The 21,814-nt window shown below is 36.8% G+C and overlaps 1 protein-coding gene across 15 annotated transcripts in view; it reads left to right on the top strand.

The window, feature by feature from the left end:
- Positions 1-21,814, top strand: part of DLGAP1 (DLG associated protein 1) — an 870,774-nt gene that overhangs the window by 661,462 nt on the left and 187,498 nt on the right. For all 15 annotated transcript variants that reach the window (XM_038543734.1, XM_038543736.1, XM_038543735.1 and 12 more), the window contains one exon: positions 15,067-15,244. In XM_038543734.1, coding sequence (XP_038399662.1) covers positions 15,067-15,244 — 178 coding nt within the window. The remainder of the gene's footprint in view (positions 1-15,066; positions 15,245-21,814) is intronic.

Here is a 21,814-nt window from a genome sequence, read left to right as displayed (position 1 = left end):
TGTGTTTTGTGGCACATCAATGTTGTATTTTAAATGCTTTTTCCTGTGGTCACTTCTAGTCTTTTTATGCCTTAATTAAAGCATCAGGGCAGCTATGATGCAAGTATAGTAGCCAATGATGTGCTGAAAATGCAAGGGGCAATATTCAGGAGAGGAGTCTGGTTATTATCAACTACTTGTGCTTCCCAGAGAAATAGAAAACAGCAAGGATGCTGTAATCAGAGAATAACACGAGTCCTACCACCTCCCTTGGCTCCTGCCTGCCTGCCTTCCTCTCCAGTGACAATAGCGTTGACCTGTAGGGCAGGGAAAGGGAACATGCCAGGGCTTCAAATACAGTGATGCCTACCGAGGCCCCTGAGCCCACACCCATGAGTAGGTTCTTAAAGTGTATATTTTTTACTCAGTGTCACAAACAAACCCTGGTTCATCATAGCAGAAGTTTTAAAATCTGGAGATTAGGGGATCCCTGGGTGGCTCAGCGGTTTAGCGCCACCTTCAGCCCAAGGTGTGATCCTGGAGACCCGGATAGAGTCCCACGTTGTCAGCTCCCTGCATGGAACCTGCTTCTCCTCTTCCTGTGTCTCTGCCTCTGTGTGTGTGTGTGTGTGTGTGTGTGTGTGTGTGTGTGTCTCATGAATAAATAAATAAAATCTTAATAAATAAATAAAAATAAAATTTGGAGATTAAATTGGCTCAGCTTACTCTCAGGTATGAGCCAGTTCTAACATCTAGCTCTGGACTAGGTGAGGCACCACATTGTTTAGTTTCTTTTTACCCAGTTTCTTTCTAATCCATTCATTGTCTGAGGGTGGAATTGTTTTTCATTAAATTTATATTTTGTTGTAATTGTAGATTTACAACGCAGTTGTAAAAATAATAAAGAAATCTCATATGCCTTTTACCCATTCTCCTCCCTCTGGTGACATTTTTAAAAACCACAGTATGACATCACAAGCAAGATAGTGACACAGCCAAGATATAAAAGCTTTCCATCACCATAAATAGCCTTCATGATGCCTTTTTATAGCTACCTTCCTTTCCCTGCGCACACCCCTCCCACTGCCATTACCACCCACTTCTTACTTTACCCCTGGCAACCACTAATCTCTTCTCCATCTCTATGAATTTGTCATTTCAAGAACTTTCTATAAGTAGAATCATATAGTATGTAACCTTTTGGGAATTACTCTTTTCACTTAGCAGAACTCTCTAGAGATCCTTCCATACTGTTGCTGAGTAGTGTTCCATGGCATGGACGTACCACAGTTTATTTAACCGTTTTACCCAACGACAGATATCTGGGTTGTTTCCAATTGGAGACTGATGAATAAAGCTGTTATTACATTCCTATAAAGGGTTTTTGGGTGAACACAGGCTTAATTTCTCGAAGATAAATTTCCAGGAATACAATTCGAGTCATACACCAGGGTGTTTCATTTTTTTAAGAAATGGTCACACTTCTTGAGTAGCTGCACTGTTTTACATCTCACCAGCAATGTATGAGTGATTCTATTTCTCTAAATCCTATCAACATTTGCTGTCATTATGTTTTGAGTTTAGCCATTCTGATAGGGATGTAGCGCTAGCTCATTGTCAATTTCATTTACATTTCCCTAGTGATAAATGATGTTCAATGTCTTCATGTGCTTATTTGTAAAATGTCTCTTCAGTCCTTTTGCCCATTTTCTAATTAGATTTTTTTCTATTAGATTTTGAGAGCACTTTTTTTTATAGCAGCTACAAGTCCCTCTCAGATATATGATTTTTAAAATCTTCTCATCTCTCACTTGTATTTCATCTTCTTCATAGAGTTTTTCAAAGAGGCAATGCTTTTAATTTTGATTACATCAAAATTACCAAGTTTTCCTTTTATGGATCATTCTTTTAGTGTCAAATATAAGAACACTGGGCCTGGCTTAGAATCCCAAAGATTTTCTCTGTTTTTTTCCACGTTTTATATTTAAGACTAAGATCCATTTTGAGTTAATTTTTTATAAGGTGTAACACTTAAAGTTTTGTTGTTTTGTCTTTTGCCTATAAATGTCAAATTACTCCAGCACCATTTATTGAAAAGGCTATCTTCCTCCATTAATTGAAAAGGCTATCTTTCCTCCATTAAATTGCTATTAGAATGTGATAATCACTTGGGCATATTTATGTGGGTTTATTTCTAGATTCTCCACTCTGTGCTATTGAGCTACATCTACATGTCTATCCCCCCACTAATACCACACAGCCTTGATTACTGATGCTATATATATATTTAAATTGAGTAGAGTAAAAATAAATAAATATAAATTGAATAGAGTGAATCTTACTTTATTCCTCAAAATTATCTTAGGGGCACCTGGGTGGCTCAGTCAATTAAGCATCTGATTTGATTTCAGCTCAGATCATGATCTCAGGGTCGTGGGAGCCATGTCCAGCTCCAGGTTCAACATAGAGTCTGCTTATCCCTCTCCCTGCCTCTCTCCTACGTGTGTGTGCTCTAATAAATAAAATCTTTTTAAAAAATTATTTAGGTATTCTAGTTCCTTTGACTTTCCATGTAGATATTAGAATAATCTTGTCTATATCTAAAACTATGGAATTTTGATAGGAAATGCATTAAACCTGCATATAAGTTTTGGAAGAATTGACATTTTTACTACATTGAGCATCTCCATTGTTCTAATATTCTTTGATTTCCTTTTTAAAATCTTCTTTGATTTCTTTCACCAGCATTGCATAGTTTTAAGCATACACGTTTTGAGGATGCTTTGTTAGACTTATGCCTAAGTATTGAATCTTTTAAGCTGTTGTAAATGGCATTGTATTTCAAATTTTGGTGTTCATGTGTTTATTCCTGTATGTAGAAATACAGTTGATTTTTATACGTTGGTCTTATATCCTGTGACTTTGCTGAATTTACTTCTTAGTACAGGAATTTTTTTTGTAGATTCGTTGGAATTTTCTATGTTGGCAATCATATTTACTGCAAATAAGGACAGTTTTATTTCTTCCTTTCCAATTTGTATGCTTTTTATTTCCTTCCTGTACTAGCTAGAATTCCCAGCGCTATGCTAAATAAGAGCAGTGAGAGTGAACATCCTTCCCTTATTCATAATCTTAGAAGAAAAAATTTAGCCTTTTGCTATTAAGTATAATGTCAGCTGTACACGTTATGTATTATTTCAATTATTTTAAATTGGTTGAGGCTTCACTTTATGGTTCAGAATGTGGTCTATCTTTGTATATTTTCCATGGGTACTTGGAAAGAATGTGTATTCTGCTGTTCTTGGGTAGAGTATTCATTAAGTGTCTATTTGATTCTATCAGTTGATATAATTTTGAAATCTGTATCCTCGATTTTCTGTCTACATGCTCTAGCAGTTTTTGAGAATTGATTAAGTCTCTAACGTAATTGTGGATTTCCTATCTCTTTTGGTTCTATCAGGTTTTCTTTTTTTTTTTAGATTTTATTTATTTAATCATGAGAGACACAGAGAGAGAGGCAGAGACACAGGCAGAGGGAGAAGCAGGCTCCCTCTGGGGAGCCTGATGCAGGACTCGACCCCAGGACCCCAGGATTATGACCTAAGCCAAAGGTAGACACTCAACCACTGAGCCATACAGGCATCCCGGTTCTATCAGTTTTTGCTTAACGTATTTTGCAGCATGATTGTTTGGTGTATACATATTAGCATTGCTTTGTCTTCTTAATAGATTGGTTCTTTACTTACTATGTAATGTCCCTCTCTGGGCCTTTTTCTTTACCAATAAGCTTTACTAATAAAATTTCTTTATCTGATATTAATAGAGCCACTCCTGTGTTCCTTTGATTGTTTACATGATACATTTTCTATCCCTTTATTCCCAACTTGTTTACATCATTATATTTGAAATGAGTTTCTTGGAGATGGTAAGTAGTTGGGTCATGGTTTTTAATCCAGTCGGAATATCTTTGTCTTTTCATTAATGCACTGAGACCATATATTTAATGTCATCATTACCTTAGGGTTTAAGTCTTTCCTTATATTTTTTTGTTTTCTGTTTATTCTGTTTTTGTTTCTCTAATTTTGTTTCCAGCTTTCTTATGGGAAACTTGAATATTTTTCAGAATTCTACTTGGATTTATCTGTAATGTTTTTGAGTATGCCCTTTTGGTATAGCTTTTTTAGTGGTAGATTTAGGAATTATAATTTATCACAATTTAATGGTATCATTTTACCAGTTTGAGTAAAATACAGAAACCTATTTCCCTTTATATCTGCTTACCATCTCCTCTCTATAACTACCTTAAATATTTCCTCTGCAAACATTTTGAACCCTGCCAGACAATGTTGTAATTTTGGCTTAAACCACCAAACATAATTTAGAAAACACAAGAAAAGAGAGAAAGCCTTTTATATTTACCCATATTTATACTTACCGTGTCCTTTCTTCCTTCCTGGTGCTTCAAGTTTCCTGTATACATTGATCATTACCTTTCTGTTTAAAGAATGGTCCTTATGGGACACTTGGGTGGCTCAGTGGTTGAGCACCTGCCTTTGGCTCAGAGCGTGATCCTGAAGTCCTGGGATCAAGTTCTACATTGGGCTTCCTGCATGGAGCCTGCTTCTCTCTCTGCCTCTCTCTCTGTGTCTCTTATGAATAAATAAATAAAATCTTTAAAAAAAAAAAAAAAAAGAATGGCCTTTACACATCTTTCAGGGAGGTATGCTGGCAACAAATTCTTCTGGTTTTCCTTGGTCTAAAAATGTCTTTATCTCCCCTTCATTCCTGAAGGATAATTTCACTGGATGTAGAATTCTGGGTTGGCAGTTCTTTTCTTTCAGCCCTTGGAAAAAACACCTCTTTTTCACCTCCATAGTTTCTGAAGAGAAATTTATTTCATTCAAATCGGGGTTTTTTCTTATAGATAAGTACGCTGTGGTTACTTTCAAGATTTTTACTTAGTCTTTAATGTTTAGAAACTTAATTATAATGTGTCTTTCCATGAACTTCTCTAGATTTATCTTGCTTGAGATTCACTCACTTTCTTGAATCTATAGCTTTATGTCTCTAGACAAATTGAGGACATTTTCAGCCATTTTTTTTTAATACTTTTTTTGGCGCCACCCTTTTTCTCCTCTCCTTTTCAGACTCCAGTACATAAATGTTCATCTTTTGTTGTAGTCCTACAGGTCAATGAAGTCCTTCTTTCTCTCTCTCTCTCTCTCTCTCTCTCTCATCCAAACTGGATGATTTCTCATGTTCTATCATCCAGTTTGATAGCTCTTTCCCTTCCCCCTCTGTTCTGTTGTTGGCACCATCTACTAAACTTTATATTTGGTTATTGTATCTTTCAGTCCTAAAATTTCTATTTGGTTCTTCTTTATATCTTCTATTTCTTTGCTGAGATTATTTGCTGAAGCTATTTATTATTAGTTTCAAGTATGTAAATAATTGTTCTTTGAAGCTTTATTATCCTGCTTTCAAGTTTGTTTGTTTGTTTGTTTGTTTTTCAGAAAACTTAACATCTGTCACCTCAATATTGGCATCTATTGTTTGTCATCTTTCAATCAGTCTCAGAACTTCCTGGTTCTTAGTATGGTAGTTGAAACCTAGATGTTTTTTTGTATTGTTATGAGACTATGGGTATTGTTTAAACCTTCTGTTTTGGGGCACCTGGGTAGCTCGGTGGTTGAGCTTCTGCCTTTGGCTCAGGTCATGATCCTGGGGTCCTAGGATCAAGTCCTGCATCAGGCTCCCCACAGGGAGCCCACTTCTCCCTTTGCCTATGTCTCTGCCCATCTCTCTGTGTCTCTCATGAATAAATAAAATCTTTAATAAATAAATAAACCTCCTGTTTTAGCTGGTTTTTAAAATACCACTCCAATAAGAGAATAAGGAGCACAAACTCATCACTGCTAGTTAGATGTACAAGTCCAAGTTCTTCTAAATTAAATTCTATTTACACTTAAATTTAAATTCTATTGACACTTGAAGTCAGTGTTCCTCATCACTGTTGGGTATGGGTGGAAATTCTGGGCTCCCCATATGATCTTCACTGATTCTACACATTGGAGGCAGTTTTGTTACTGCTGTGCAATGAAGAAAGATCTACGTCTCCACCAGGCCTCTTCTGAAACTACCCCTGCAAGGAGGGGCAGGGATGCCTCATTAGTGTTGGATAGAAATGGAAGTCCAGGCTCCCCATATGGTCTCCACCAGTACCAAATGATAAGGCATTCCTCACAGGGATAAAAGACTCAGCTCCCTACTTGGTCTTTTCTGATACCACCTTGGCGAGAATGCTACAGTATCTCCTTACAACCTTATGAGAGTGGAGGTCTAAGCTCCCATTTGGCCTTTGCTGGCATGGATAGAGATGGTACCAGTTTTTTCTTTGGTGTTCAGTTAGAGTAAAGTCATCATTGTTTAAAAGTGTTCTGTCTTAGAATGGCTAAAGTTAACAAAATAAGAAACAACAGGTGTTGGCAAGGATGCAGAAAAAGAGGAACTGTCTTGTACTGTCAGTGGGAATGCAAACTGGCACAGCTACTCTGAGAACAGTACAGAGGTTCCTTAAAAAGTTAAAAATATTACTACCCTATGATCCAACAATTACACTACTAGATATTTACCCAAAGGACAGGCTCAAAGGGGTACATGCATCCTGATGTTTATAGCAGCATTATCAACAATAGCTAAACTATGGAAAGAGCCCAAATACCCATCAATTGATGACTGGATAAAGAAGATGTGGTATAGATGTACAATGGAATATTACTCAGCCATCAAAAAGAATGAAATCGTGCCATTTGCAATGATATAGATAGAGCTAGAGTATATTATGCTGAGTAAAATATGTCAGAGAAAGACAAATACCATATGATTTCATTCATATGTGGAATTTAAGAGACAAAACAGATGAACATATTGTGGGGGAGAGACAAACAGAGGGAAACAAACCATAAGAGATTCTTTTTTTTTTTTTTTTTTTTTTTTTTTTGAGATTCTTAAACATAGAAAACAAAGTAAGGTTTGATAGAGGAAGGCAGGGGGATGGGCTAGAGGTGTGATGGGTATTAAGGAGGGCACTTGTTAATGATGACTACTGAGTACTATATGTAAGTGATGAATCACTGAATTCTACTCCTAAAACCAATATTGTACCATATGTTAACTAACTAGAATTTAAATAAAAGTTTGAAAAGAAAAAATAAAATAAAAGTGTTCCTTCTTATAAATACAGAGAACTGGTAGTTGCAGAGGAGCAGGGGTTAGGGGATGGGAAAAACAGAAGTGAAGAAGATTAAGAGAAACAAATCTCCAGTTATAAAATAAACAAGCCATGAGGATGAGAAGTAAAACATGGAAAATACAGTCATTAATATTGTAATAACATTGTACGGTAGCAGATCGTAACTACAATTACTGTGGTGAGCATTATATAATGTACAGAATTGTTGAATCACTAAACACCTAAGACTACTATAACATTGTCACTTTTTGGTTCTGGGTTGCTCTTATGTTGTTGACATATTTTTTTAGGTCTAGCAAAACCAGGTAACTGCCTTAAATAAGAAAATGACTTAATACCACTTGATAGGAAGATCTAAAAGTTGTCCAAAGAGAGCTTGCTAGAAGAGGGTGATTATAGACCAAACAATCCAGAGTTTTCTCAAGTCATATCCCAGGAGGACTTTCTGTAGAATAGATGATAACATTTGGAAGTTTAAGTTTGCTTCTGGGTGCTTTGTTGTCAAAGAGAAAGTAACAAATTGGACCGACTTTAGAGACAAGTCACCAAGGTAATGGACAGCCTGGAAGTCTTGACACAAGAGGATGAAATAAAGGACGAGCATGTCACCTGGAGAAGAGAAGGCTTAGTCGCGATAGACAGCTGTGTTCAAAACAACTGAAGACTACTGCATGGAAAAGAGGTCTTTTTTGTGATCTTTTGGCATGCCAGTAGTGAGTGTAGACATGGAGCATTTGACAATGGGGATTAGAAGAAAACCAACATTATAAGAATTATTTAAGACTCTGTCTTTAGTTGCTTTTTGTTCTTCCCAAAGTGAAGTCAGAATATGAAGCATTCCGTGAAAAATAGATCAAAACTCTCTTACACAGATTTTAACTGTTCCAATTTGTCAATGTCAACTTACATCTATGTACGTACATCTGCTCTGCCCTGACACTTTTTAAATTGAAGGAAACACTCTGTATTCAGCTCAAAGCAGCATTTAAGTTACTATTTCCATGCCCTCCTAGGCATTACTGTCATGGGCTTTTTACTAACTAGTACATTTAAGTTGTCATCGCAGCTCTCTTAATGATGACATTATTTCTTTTCTTACTGGTTTCTAAAATGACACTATTGCCAACTGTCTTTCTGCAATCTAACCGCTTGCTGAATTACTTTTTTGGATGTCTTAATTATTTCGATGCAATTTATTCTCAATAATGCTGTATCAAGCTTTAATTATATTCCCGTTTTGCACTTACTAGAGCAGTAAAATTATACTCACATTTTTACTATACTTTCCACCAAATAATAGATGTATGATTTTTCTCTTTTCAACCATACCAATAATAGGCCCTGAAATACCACTCTATTATCTACTGTGCCTAAAACTTACCCTAAATGATCAATAACATGTCATCCCAAGAGGAAAAAAGTGTCATTTCTATCATGTTGGTTCCCAAATCTGTTGGGAGTTTAATTGCCAAAAAGTGAAATAGAGAAGATTAAATACTTCTGCTAAAGAGATATTTTTTTACTTCTGGGTATATCCTCAAAAGAACTGGAAACAGGACTCAGATATTTGTACACCCATATTCATAGCAGCTTTACTCACAATAGCAAAAAGAGGAAGCAACTCAAGTGTCTGTCAATAGATGAATGGATCAACAAAATGTAGATTACACACATAATGGAATATTATTCAGCCTTAAAGGAAGTTTGTTCCAACACATGCTGTACCATGGGTGAATCCTGAAGACATTATGCTAAGTGAAACAAGCCAGACAAATACTATAGAATTTCACCCATCTGAGATACACAGAGTGGCCAAACTCAGAGAGACATAAAGTAGAATGGTGGTTGCCAGGGGCTGGGGGGGTGAGACCACTTAAGGTCTACTCTCAGACAAGCACCATACAATCTCACTTATGTGTAGACTCTGAACAAATAAACACTGACCTTATAAATACAGAGAACAGATTAGATTGGTGGCTGCCCAAGGCTAGTATTGGGAGTAGGAGAAATGGGTGAAAGGGTCTAAAGATACAAACTTCCAGTTATAAAATGAAGAAGTCCTGTGGAGGTAATGTACAGTATGGAAACGCTAGTTAACAATACCATTCTGTATATTTGAAAGTGTTCAGAGTAAATCTCAGAAGTTCTCATTCACAAGAAAAATCTGTGTGGTGACGAATGTTAACTAGGTGTATTAGGATAATCATTTAGCAATACTCACTGACAGTGAATCATTACATTGTACGTCCAAAACTAATATGTCAATTTTGTATCTCAATTAAAAAAATTTTTTTTGTAAAAAATTATCTACTCTCTTAGCAAATTTCAAGCACATTATTTTTAACTATGGTCACTATGCCGCACATCAGGTCCCCAGAGTTTATTCATCTGATAAAGTTATACTTTCAGTACTCTATTACAAAGTTAATCATTTTCACTTCAGGGACATTGGCTTAAAACATTGCAGTCTGAATATTACTGCATTTTTCTCTTCTTTGGCAACCTTACTGATACGCTGAGCCAAGCTTGCTTATGTAGCAGACCCATGGCTAATGTAAGGCTATCCTATCTTTGAGTGCACTTAAAGGACATGATAATGAAAGGGACTCAGCCAGGCCAAAATCTCAGTTCTGATAAGCCACAAAACATTAACTTAGCCCAAGCAATTTAGGGAGAAAAGTGGAAAAAGATGTTATTTGAATAGGCCAACTCAGAAAAATAATTAATCTAACATGAGAACTAATATTTCTGAATGTGCACATGCCCCTTCTTCCTGGCAAATCACCTTACTTTTGAGGTGAGATGAAGTCATTGATACACTGTCTTCTGGTATTTTTTTTTAAGATTTTATTTATTTATTCATGAGACACACAGAGAGAGAGGTAGAGACACAGGCAGAGGGAGAAGCAGGCTCCATGCAGGGAGCCTCATGTAGGACTCAATCTCGGGTCCCCGGGATCACACCCTGGGCTGAAAGCGGCGCTAAACTGCTGAGCCACCCATGCTGCCCTCTTCTGGTATTTCTTTAGTGTTTCTACATCAGCAGAACTGTACATACTGTACATTTTATATCGATAGCTGTGGGCTCTGCTGAATAGACATGACAAAAGTGTTCATTTCCTTATATTTAGTGTATGATTAAAGTATGTGCTGTTTTATCAGAAACGACTCAAAGTAGAGCTATTCAATCCTTTCTGAATGACTTTTCACTTAGAACTTTGGGAATTATGCCTTATTTCATAACAAGTGACCAGGGTGAATGATTGTTGCAATGATGCCTCATTTCCCCATCTCAGCCAGCAAATACTCATTTTTCAAAGCACTGGACTTTTACTTCTTCTTTTGAATATACACCATTTATGAAACCATCACCCCTTCCCATTGCTGCCCCCATAACTATTTGACACAGCATCTTCATTTATGTTGGCAATATCATTGCCCTGGGTCAGGTTGCAAAAGACCCAAAGAAATACATTTGTCATCTAATTCTCAAGTTCTAAGGGAAAGTGAACTTTAGATTATAAATGCTTCTAGCTAAGTTTCTCTTTTCCTAGAAGAGATCTTAAAAGGGGAAATGAATTCTTCATTTGGTTGGTTAGTTGGGATCAGGGGCACGATCATCTATAAAGTGACCCATTAGTGAATCATCATAATAGCACATAACACATGGCAAACCTTGGCTTGAGCTTACAGAGCAAATAGTTCATGTTTGATAGCTGCTTGTAGGATCCATTGAGGACATTCATTTTTAAACAGTTTCTCTTTTGTAAAATAATGTAGGAGGTTGACTTTTGCTGTTAAATTCTAGATGTATTTTTAATTTGTCCCCTTTTTCAAAAGCTGCAATTGCAAAAAGTAGCTGCTCAAACTCCCAGGTTTTAGTATTACTGAGTCTTATCTTTTTTTGACTATTATATTTAAGTAATTCCATACAAACCTTAAGAACGAGTGCAGTCTTATACTTTGCAAAGTGGACCTTGGGATTTTGGAAATTATTTTTACCATTTGTGGACATGGACCTGGGTGTGCCTGGATCTGATGTACAAATGGTATTTATATTTATCAATATTTCTCTAATTTACTGAGCCTTTGCCATATTTTATTGCATTGTTTGCATTATTTTTTTATTCACTAAGTCCATTTTAAATATTGTAGACATGAATCCTCTTCATTACCTTGTGTGGTCTTGCAAATATGTTTCCTACCTTGACTATTATTCTTAACTTTCCTTACAGTATCTTTTTGTTAAACAAGGTATAATTTTTTGTGGAAAAAAATAATAATTTTTTATGGAGTTCTACTTGTTACTTTCTTAATGGCTTTTAATATCAATATCTTGTTCCTAAAATCTTTCTCCACCACTTTCTTTTCATTTCTTAGGCTTTATTCATTGCCTTCCATAAGATTTTATAGTTTTTCCATAAAATTCTGATAATTAAAAAAAGAAAAAGTTTTGGGACGCCTGGGTGGCTCAGTGGCTGAGTGTCTGCCTTCAAACCAGGGCATGATCATGGAGTCCCACGATTGAGTCCCACATCTGGCTCCCTGTGCGAAGTCTGCTTCTCTGTCTGCCTGTGTCTCTGCCTCTCTCTCTCTCTCTATGTCTCTCATGAATAAATAAATAAAACCTTTAAAAATTAATTAATTAATAATAATAATTTTTTAAGTTTTTAGGTATAGAAATTAAGATTATACGGGGTGCCTGGCTGGCTCAATCATAGCACTGGACACTTACGCTCAAGGTTGTAAATTTGCATGTAGAAATTACTTAAAAAGAAAATCTTAAAAAAAATTAAAAAGTTTATAGGGGCATCTGGGTGGCTTTATCAGATAAGGGTCTGCCTTCAGCTCAGGTGATGATCCCAAGGTCCTAGGATCAAGCCCAATGTTTGGCTCCCTGCTCAGTGGGGAGGCTGCTTCTCCCTCTCCCTCTGCCCTTTCCCCTCCACTTGTGCTCTCTAATAAATAAAATCTTTTTTTTAAAGATTATAAAACACATTCTTCTATAATATATTAAACAATTTTAAATTTATAAATATTTGGTCTTTAGTCTTCTTAATCTACATGGATAGTAGGAATCCATTTTTTCCCATGTGGACGCAAAGCTCATCTAACATCATTTTAAGTAATTGATCTCTTTCCTGCTTATTTGAATTGCCACCTTTGCAATATACTAAGTTCAGATACCCACTCAGTTCTGTTCTGTACTTTATTCCACTGATTTTTCTATTCCTTCACAATACCACACTGTTTTCATCTTTGTGGTTATAATGTATCTTTGAGATCTGATAGGATATTTATTTCCTTCTTTATTTTTATTTTCTGGTTGTTTTTTTAATCTTCATATGGGCTCTGAAATCCATATGCTCAAGTTCCCCTGCTACTTAACTCAATCCTAGCACTTGTTATTTAAATTATCTCCATATTGCAACCCCTTCAAGGGCTTTCCCTCTTTTATTGTGCCAACCACAGTCTACTCTCTAAACTCCATTAGGAAATCTGATTATTTTGAGTCCTCATATGATTTTTAAAACAGTTTTATTGAGCTGTAATATGTATATACTAACAGCATACTTATTTAAAATGTGCAATTCAATGGTCTTTAGCATATTCAGAGTTGTGCAACCATCACCACAATCAATTTTAGAATATTTTCAACACCCCAAAGAAAAAGTCCCTACCTTTTGGATATCAACCCCCAACACTGTCATCTTCCTTCTCCTTTACTGCACCCCACATCCCACTCTAGGCAGCCACTAACCTACTTTCTGTCTTTAGAGATTTTTTTTATTCTGGATATTTAATATAAATGGAATCATATGATCTGCAACTGGCCTCTTCCACTTACCATGATGTTTAAAAAATTCATCCATATTGTAGCATATATCAATATTAAACTTTTTCTTATGGCCAAATATACCATCGAATAGATATACCATATTTTACCCATTCATCAGTTGACAGACATTTGGATTGCCTCTACCTTTTGGCTCGTATGAATAAATTGCTGCTATCAATCTCATATAAACTTGAAAATGAGTTTGTTACACTCTAATAAAAAAATCTGAGAATTTTTATTGCAATTGCATTCAATTTGTAGATTTAGGAAAATTTTAATTTTTTTCTTATAATATTACTTCCATCCAGAAATTATGTTCCTTTACATTTATTTAGGCCTTGTTTATTGCCTTCCATAAAGTTGTATCATTTTCTTCATAAAGCTCTGTTGCAATTTTTTATAATTTGTACATATTTTATGTTTTGCCATTTTGAATGGGATTTTTTTTTTAAGATTTATTTATTTCACAGAGAGAGAAAGAGCACACATACCAGGAGAGCGAGGGACAGAGAAGCAGATTCCCCATGGAGCAGGGAACCTGACACAGGGGTCAATCCCAGAACCCTGGGATCATGACCTGAGCTAAAGGTAGACATTTAACCAACTAAGCCACCCAGGCACCCCTTGAATGGGATTTTTTAATTAAAATTTCTATTTGGTGGTGGCAGTATATAGAAAAGCTATTAATTTTTGTATTTTTTAACCCTGTATCTAGCTATTTTGTAGATCTCTCTTACGCATTCCAATAATTTTTTGGGTTTTTTTTTAGCTTTCTAGATAATTTTATATCATTAAATATATGAAGCTTATCTCTTACTTCACAATACTTATATTCCCTGTATATTTTTATTTTCTAATTTCATTGGTTATGATCTCCAGAATAGTGAAAAATAATAATATTGGGCATACATCTTTCTTATCAACTTTCATTTTTACTGCAATGTTTCAGCAAAAATAAAAGAAATTGAATACTGAAAAAAATCATTCTGAATCCTGTGTGAAAGCAAACTTGAAAAATAACTGAAAATAAGTTGTTCGTATATATAGAGAGAAATGCAGGAAGGATATACACCAGACTTCTACAGGTAGTTCTTTTAAGAGTATGGAATTCTGGAGCAGAATCAGGTGGAGAGGGAGACCCACTTTCTGTTTTATGTACTCCTGTATAGCTTGGCAAAGAGCCTTTCCTATTTTTATAATTTTAAAATGTATCTTGGAAAAAATCCAAAGAGTATGAAGTGTGTAAAGACTTTCTTTACCTATCAATATTTAAGATGTGTGCATTGTTTTTAAAGATTTTTTTTATTTATTTATTCATAGAGACAGAGAGAGAGAGAGAGAGAGAGAGGCAGAGACACGGGCAGAGGGAGAAGCAGGCACCATGCAGAGAGCCTGACGTGGGACTTGATTCAGGGTCTCCAGGATCATACCCTAGGTTGCAGGCGGCGCTAAACCACTGCGCCACTGGGGCTGCCCAGATGTGTGCATTGTTAATGGCTAAAATTTAAGTTTCGTTCACTAATGAAACGAAGAAGATAAATAGACAAATAGATGATAGAAGAATTGGTAGAGACACCAATATAGTTATAGATATATACCCACTGCTGTTACTAGAAAGTCCAAAAACAAAAAGTTGGCCACAGAAAGGAAGTGGGTAAAAGACAAAGCTTACAGACCACACAGGACAGGATTCTGGGGCAGGGAAGTCAGCACTATTATCTCCCTCCCAGCATATGTGGGAAAATGCAAATGAGGAAATTACTTCATGGGCTAAAGAGAATTTTAATTGCTCTCTACTGTGATCAGATCTTAATGATTTCCTGTCAGAAGTTTTTCCTTCTAAGACACCATGGGGGAGTCTGGTAATCAGAGGAAGGCATCTATTTTATTCACCCCAGTGTTTAGGGTGCCACATCAACAATAGAGCCCTCACATCTTATGACTGCTTACATGTTGGAATATGACTAAATGTGCCCCTTCTCTTGTTCCCTTTTAGGATTTCCAATGAACACTCCCCCAAACTCCAGATCCGGAGTCATAGTTACCTGAGGGCAGTAAGTGAAGTCTCCATCAACCGAAGCCTGGACAGCCTTGACCCTGCTGGCCTGCTCACATCACCAAAGTTCCGCTCTAGGAATGAGAGCTACATGCGAGCCATGAGCACCATCAGCCAGGTGAGCACCAAGGCTGTGGGCCATTCCCTGCATAAGGGTTAGTGGAAACAGGGCATGAAGTTAAGGGGTGGCCACTTACAAAGTAAACCACTGATGGATCAGCTAGGAAGCTCAATCAAAATGCTACACATTCAGCTACAGCAAGCACCTGGTATCAACAGTCCACCAGCAGGGAAGGGGTCCTCTGCAGATAGATAAAGGACACTGGAGCAAGTCCATGGAAATTCATCAGCAGTCAGTACCAGCAAAATTGCCATTAAGAAGTTGATGGGTGGGATCCCTGGGTGGCGCAGCGGTTTAGCGCCTGCCTTTGGCCCAGGGCGCCATCCTGGAGACCCGGGATCGAATCCCACATCAGGCTCCCAGTGCATGGAGCCTGCTTCTCCCTCTGCCTGTGTCTCTGCCTGTCTCTCTCACTGTGTGCCTATCATAAATTAAAAAAAAAAAAAATTTTTTTAAAAGAAGTTGATGGATGATGTTTGTAAAGATGTTTGAAGGATAGAAGGACAGAGTAGATATTGTTGGCAAAACCATGGTGGTATCTAATCATAAAAGTAAAAGTATTGACCAGGTCATCAAGATAGGGCCCCAGGGACAGAAAGTGAGATACAATCTACTTATTGCAACTGAGTCCCAGGTGAACATTGTGTCTTGGTAATGAGACAAAAGCCACTTCTAAGAACTGGTAGGCCTGAAGGGGGATTAAGACTCAATGAAGTTGGGGCACCTGGGTGGCTCAGTGGTTCAGCTTCTGCCTTAGGCTCAGGGTGTGATCTCAGGGTCCTGAGATCAAGTGCCCCATCAGGGTCCCCATAGGAAGCTTGCTTCTCCCTCTGCCTATTCTGCCTATGTCTCTGTGTCTCTCATGAATAAATAAATCTTAAAAAAAAAAAAAAAAAAAAAAAAAAAAAAGACTCAATAAAGGCAATGTAATGCTATATCCAAAATATTCAGCTGAAAGTCCCCTCAGAATATGGGAGAGGGCTGGGCTACCTAAGATCAGGAGCAGAAGACCTGGGACTCTTGGGGGTTCTGATCCTGCAGTTTTTAGGGGGCCACCAGAGGAGCCAATGGTGCCCCAGGGGCTGGCTTCCTCTGGGAGCACAAAGAGTAGTTTTTTAAATGATGCGTAGGAACTCTGAATTTAAATTTCTATCACAAAAATAACTACTATATCAGCTAGTATTTATTGAACAGAACACTGGACCAGATCATACAAGTTATTCAGCAATGAACAGTACAAAATCCATTCCCACCAAGAGCTTATAAGAGAACATACAAAAAAGATAAAAGTGCTATCATAATTATTATTTACTTGAACACCACAAAACACTCTGAGGTAGGTAGGGCAAGTATTAATAACAAGAGGCACCATTATTGGGTCAGACACTCAGTGAATTGCTTTATATTTTCATAATATTATTTTATAAAACACCCTGTAAGATATGTAAGTAACCAGATGTCAAATGGGACTTTGTGGCCACAAAATAGTCAACAAGGTTCTGAAACTATGGAGAAAAAAAGAACTTAGGATTCTAAAGAGAGTTTCCAGGCATCCAATCTAGGAATATACATTTTAACAAATATTTCAATAGATTCTAATGAAGTAGTATTTGATCTGAACTTTGAAAAAATGTTTCCTTAAAGCATATTCAAGGAATAGGGAAAATTCTAATTTTGTTGAAGCGCAGAATACTTGTAGAGGCAGCAATGGGAAATCTGTCCTGAATTTTGCCATGAATATATCTTTTTAATTTTCTTTCTTCCTTTTTCTTTCTTTCTTCTTTCCTTCTTCCTTTGAGAGCAAGAGCAGAGTGAGAGAAAGAGAGAGTGCGAGCAGAGGGGAGGGGTAGAGGGAGAAGCAGGCTCTGCTGAGCAAGGAGCCAGATGCCAGGCTCCATCCCGGGACCTTGGGATCATGACCTGAGCTGAAGGCAGAGACTTAACCAACTGAGCCACCCAGGTGTCCCTCCCTGGGTATATTTTTTAATGCATGGTTTTGCATGCCAGGCCCAGGGGGCTGGACTTAATTTATTAGAAATGAGATTGATTATAGATTATTAAAACTTCAGCTTTTAACCCGGCAAGAGATATGATCAGAACTTTAATGTGAGATAATTCATATGGAAACAACATAGGAAAGATGAGAGGATAAATGGCTAGAACTAGAGAAGCCAGTTTGGAAGACATTGTGATCATCAAGGTGAGAATTAATGCTACTAGCAGTGCTGCTGCAAATGGTGATAGCGATGATGAAGATGGTGGTGGTAATTGTGGTGATGAGGAGGAGGATGGCGGTAAGGGCAGTAGTGATGGTAGGGGTGAGGATGATGGTATTGGTGATGGTGGTAAGCCAAGCACTGAAGTTGAACAATAGGCTGAGAGCTGAAGCATCTCTGATCTATCAGAGTGAGACCCTGAAATAAGATCACTGCTCTTACTCTGCCCCTACCTTCAAAACAGAGCTCTTTACTCTAAATGCATTGCTGAAGAGAAAGGCAGGGGCGGTAACAAGGCCCTGACAGCAGGGCAGAGTGCGAATTGGGGAAAGCTGGCATGGGGGATTCCAATATCTGCCCACTGTACATTTTCTTACTTTAAAGAAGCCTCCAAGAACATGCATGCCTATCTGTGCTAACGCTGTCCAAGGATACTACCCCAACTCTCAGAAAAATAATTGGTGCCTCATTTGGTAAAATTTTAACTTGTTTGTCATTGCTTTTTTCACAATAAGCAATATGTTTAAAATTTCTTTAAGCTTATGTTTATTCCAGACAGCCTTCATAGTCACAAAGCCTTCTGGAAATATAAATTAGTCTATAAATCCAGCTGTCATACATGTGGAATTCATCAGCAGGTTTAAAAAAAATTGTTGGAAAATATTGATACCCATTCACTGCTTTCATAATTTTATATATTTACATTTTAAATCATGCTAGGAAAAACATACCACTTCCCCCATCAGGACATTGCATCTACACAACTGCCTGACTTTAGTCCCTGTGCCACAGATCTGACTTCCTGAAACAATCTCATGTCCTAGTGATAGCTTAGTAAGATATCAACAAACCAGGGACACATGCAGGGCCCTGACGCTAGAGCAGGTCAAGTTCTGCAATTCTGTGGTATAATCATTTAGCCTTAAGTAAAATACAGAAAGAATAGGCATCCTAAATGGATTCCTAATGATACATCATTTTTCTAGTCCCATATTTCAATTTTCAAGTAAAACAATATATTTAAGGATAATTTCAAACTATTGCAGTCCCAACATTGTCATTATTCAAAGGAAAATAGTTTCCTCTTCAAAGCAATACTACCATATATATTCTAGACTTTTCAAAAAGTGGTCAGCTTCTATGATGTTGGGGATATTCTCTCTTCTAGATCTTTAGTAGCAGCTCTAATAGTATATAATTTAAATGCAAAATATCCTCCCCCTCCTTTTAAAACCTGATATATTATTCATCAAAGTCTCCTAGAAATATCAGAGTAAAATGTTGTAAGCCAAGATATTGGTCTAGAATAACTAAATTGTTTGTTCCTGCCATTCATACCTCATAGAAGTAAAATATCCCTAAAAACAGATTGTGTTTGCATGGTATAGAAAAACGGAACTTGTTTATATTTATTCTCTTTCTATATTTTGTTCTATATATATAATAAAATGGGGACTCTTTAAAAAATATTTTATTTATTCATGAGAGACACAGAGAGAGAGAGAGAGAGAGAGAGAGAGAGGCAGAGACACAGGCAGAGGGAGAAGCAGGCTCCATGCAGGGAGCCCAACATGGGACTTGATCCCGGGACTCTGGGATCACACCCTGGGCTGAAGGCAGGCGGTAAACTGCTGAGCCACCCAGGTGTCCCAAAATGGGGACTTTTTAAAACAGTCCCCATGAGAAGAAAGAATTTTTAAAAGTCACATTTTAAATATATATATTTGGTATAATAACAGTCATTTCCAAATTAGCCTAATGTATGTCGCCTTTTTTTTTTTAAGATTTTATTTATTTATTCCTGAGAGACACAGAGAGAAAGGTAGAGACACAGGCAGAGGGAAAAGCAGGCTCCATGCAGGGAGCCCAATGTGAGACTTGATCCCAGGACTCCAGGATCACACCCTGAGCCAAAGGCAGACACTTAACTGCTGAGCCACACAGGCATCCCTGTCTTCATTAATTTCAAGACCAATTCTCAAATATCTTCATCTAGAATGGTAAACTAGAAGCCGACAGACATTTTTGTCTGGCAATGGGTTGAATTTCTATATCATTTTTTTTTTTAAGTGAATAGGCAGTTATGCTCAGGGGTAATACCGGCAGTTTAGTTGTGACTTGTGACTTAGACCATCCCTTCATTGTATATATACAAAGAAATACTCAGATGAATTAAGTGTCTAGGAATACAGTCAGGAACAGAATCTAGAAACCCAAGTATCCTGACCTCTCACTGATAAGTTTCTTCAGTACCTACTGTATGGGGGGTATTGATAGCAACAATATTGTTAATAATAGTAGTAATAATGGAAATGATAACAATGGACTAGTCATCATATATTGCTTACCTGTTACATACAAGAAGCTTTTTATATTATCTTAATTTCATATCAACTATAAAAAAATATCACTTCTTAATCTATGAAATTCAGTCTTAGACAATTGAAGTAAATTGTTTCATTCTTCCCACTACACTATCTCTAACATCCATTATTTATGGAGTGTCTACCATGTGCCTAGAAATATAATATGCATTTTGAATATTTTATTTTTATCCTCTAAGCCTCCATAGGAGATAGGTACCATTATATCCATTTTACGGGTGAGGAAAGTGAGGATTAGAGAATTCAAGCAAATTGCCCATGATCTAGTAGAAAGAGCATTAAACTACACCTGAGGCACCTGGGTAACTTGGTCGGTTGAGCCTCCAATTCTGGACTTGGGCTCAGGTCATGATCTCAGGGTCATGGGATAGAGTCCCACACTGGGCTCTGCACTCAGCATGGAATCTGCTTGTCTTGCTCCTTCTATTCCTCCCTAGCCAGTGTTCTCTCTCTCTCTCTCTCTCAAATAAATAAAATCTTTAAATAAATAAACTACTCCTTCCCATATAATAAATTCAAATTAGATCTCAAATCTAAACAATAACACAAAATGACAAAAATTAAAATTAGGAAAATATGTGTATGATTTGGGGTAGTGATTAAATAACTTTTAATAAAATATGAATTCCAGGAAACAAAGTAAAAGATTAGCATCTATTCTAACTAAAAACTAAATATTTTTGTGTGGCAAAAGATATCATAAAGTTAAAATGCAATTGTTGGGGGGATATTTAAACATACCAAGAATAGCTTCCAGTTGCCTAAAATATTTCTACCAATAACTATGAAAAGATAAACAACCTAAAAGAATGTGGGGCAAACATGCAGAAGAATGAAACTGGACCATTTTCTTACACCATACATAAAAATAAACTCAGAATGGATGAAAGACTTAAATGTGAGACAGGAATCCATTAAAATCCTAGAGGAGAACACAGGCAGCAACCTCTTTAGCCTCAGCCACAGCAATGTCTTGCTAGAAATGTCTCCAAAGGCAAGGGAAACAAAGGCAAAAATGAATTATTGTGACTTCATGAATATAAAAAGCTTTTGCACAGCAAAGGAAACAATCGACAAACCAAAAAACAAGATATTTGCTAGGAGAAGATATTTGCAAATGCATTTTTAGATAAAAGGCTAGTACCCAAAATCTATAAAGAACTTATCAAACTCGACACCCAAAAAAACAATCCAGTCAAAAAATGGGCAGAAGACATGAACAGACATTTCTCCAAAGAAAACATACAAACGGCTGACAGACATGTGAAAAAATGCTCACCATCACTCAGCATCAGGGAATTACAAATCAAAATCACAATGAGATACCACCTCACACCAGTCAGAATGGCTAAAATTAACAGATCAGTAAACAACAAATGTTGACGAGGATGTGGAGAAAGGGGAACCCTCGTACACTGTCGGTGGTAATGCAAACTGGTGCAGCCACTCTGGAAAACAGTATGGAGGTTCCTCAAAACGTGAAAAATTGAGCTACCCTATGATCCAGCAGTTGCACTACTACGTATTTATCCCAAAGATACAAATATAGTGATCCAAAGGTATAACTGCACCCCAGTGTTTATAGGAGCAATGTCCACAACAGTCAAACTATGGAAAGAGTCCAGATGTTCATTGATACATGAATGGATTAAAAATATGTGAGATTATATCTATCAGATGTTTTATATATATAATATATATTACAGATTAAAAATATGTGAGATTATATCTATCAGATATATATGTATATATATTACACACACACAGACAAACCCACAATGGAATACTACTCAGCCATCAAAAATGAAATCTTTCCATTTGCAACATCATGGATGGAACTAAAGGGTATTATTCTAAGCAAAATAAGTCAATCAGAGAAAGACAATTATCATATGATATTACTCATATGTGGAATTTTAAAAACAAAAAAGAGAATCCTAGGGGAAATGAGGGAAAAATAAAACAAG

Source organism: Canis lupus, chromosome 7 (genome assembly GCF_011100685.1).
Source record: "Canis lupus familiaris isolate Mischka breed German Shepherd chromosome 7, alternate assembly UU_Cfam_GSD_1.0, whole genome shotgun sequence".
Taxonomy (NCBI): Eukaryota; Metazoa; Chordata; class Mammalia; order Carnivora; family Canidae; genus Canis; species Canis lupus.
This window is presented reverse-complemented; position numbering and strand designations above follow the sequence as displayed.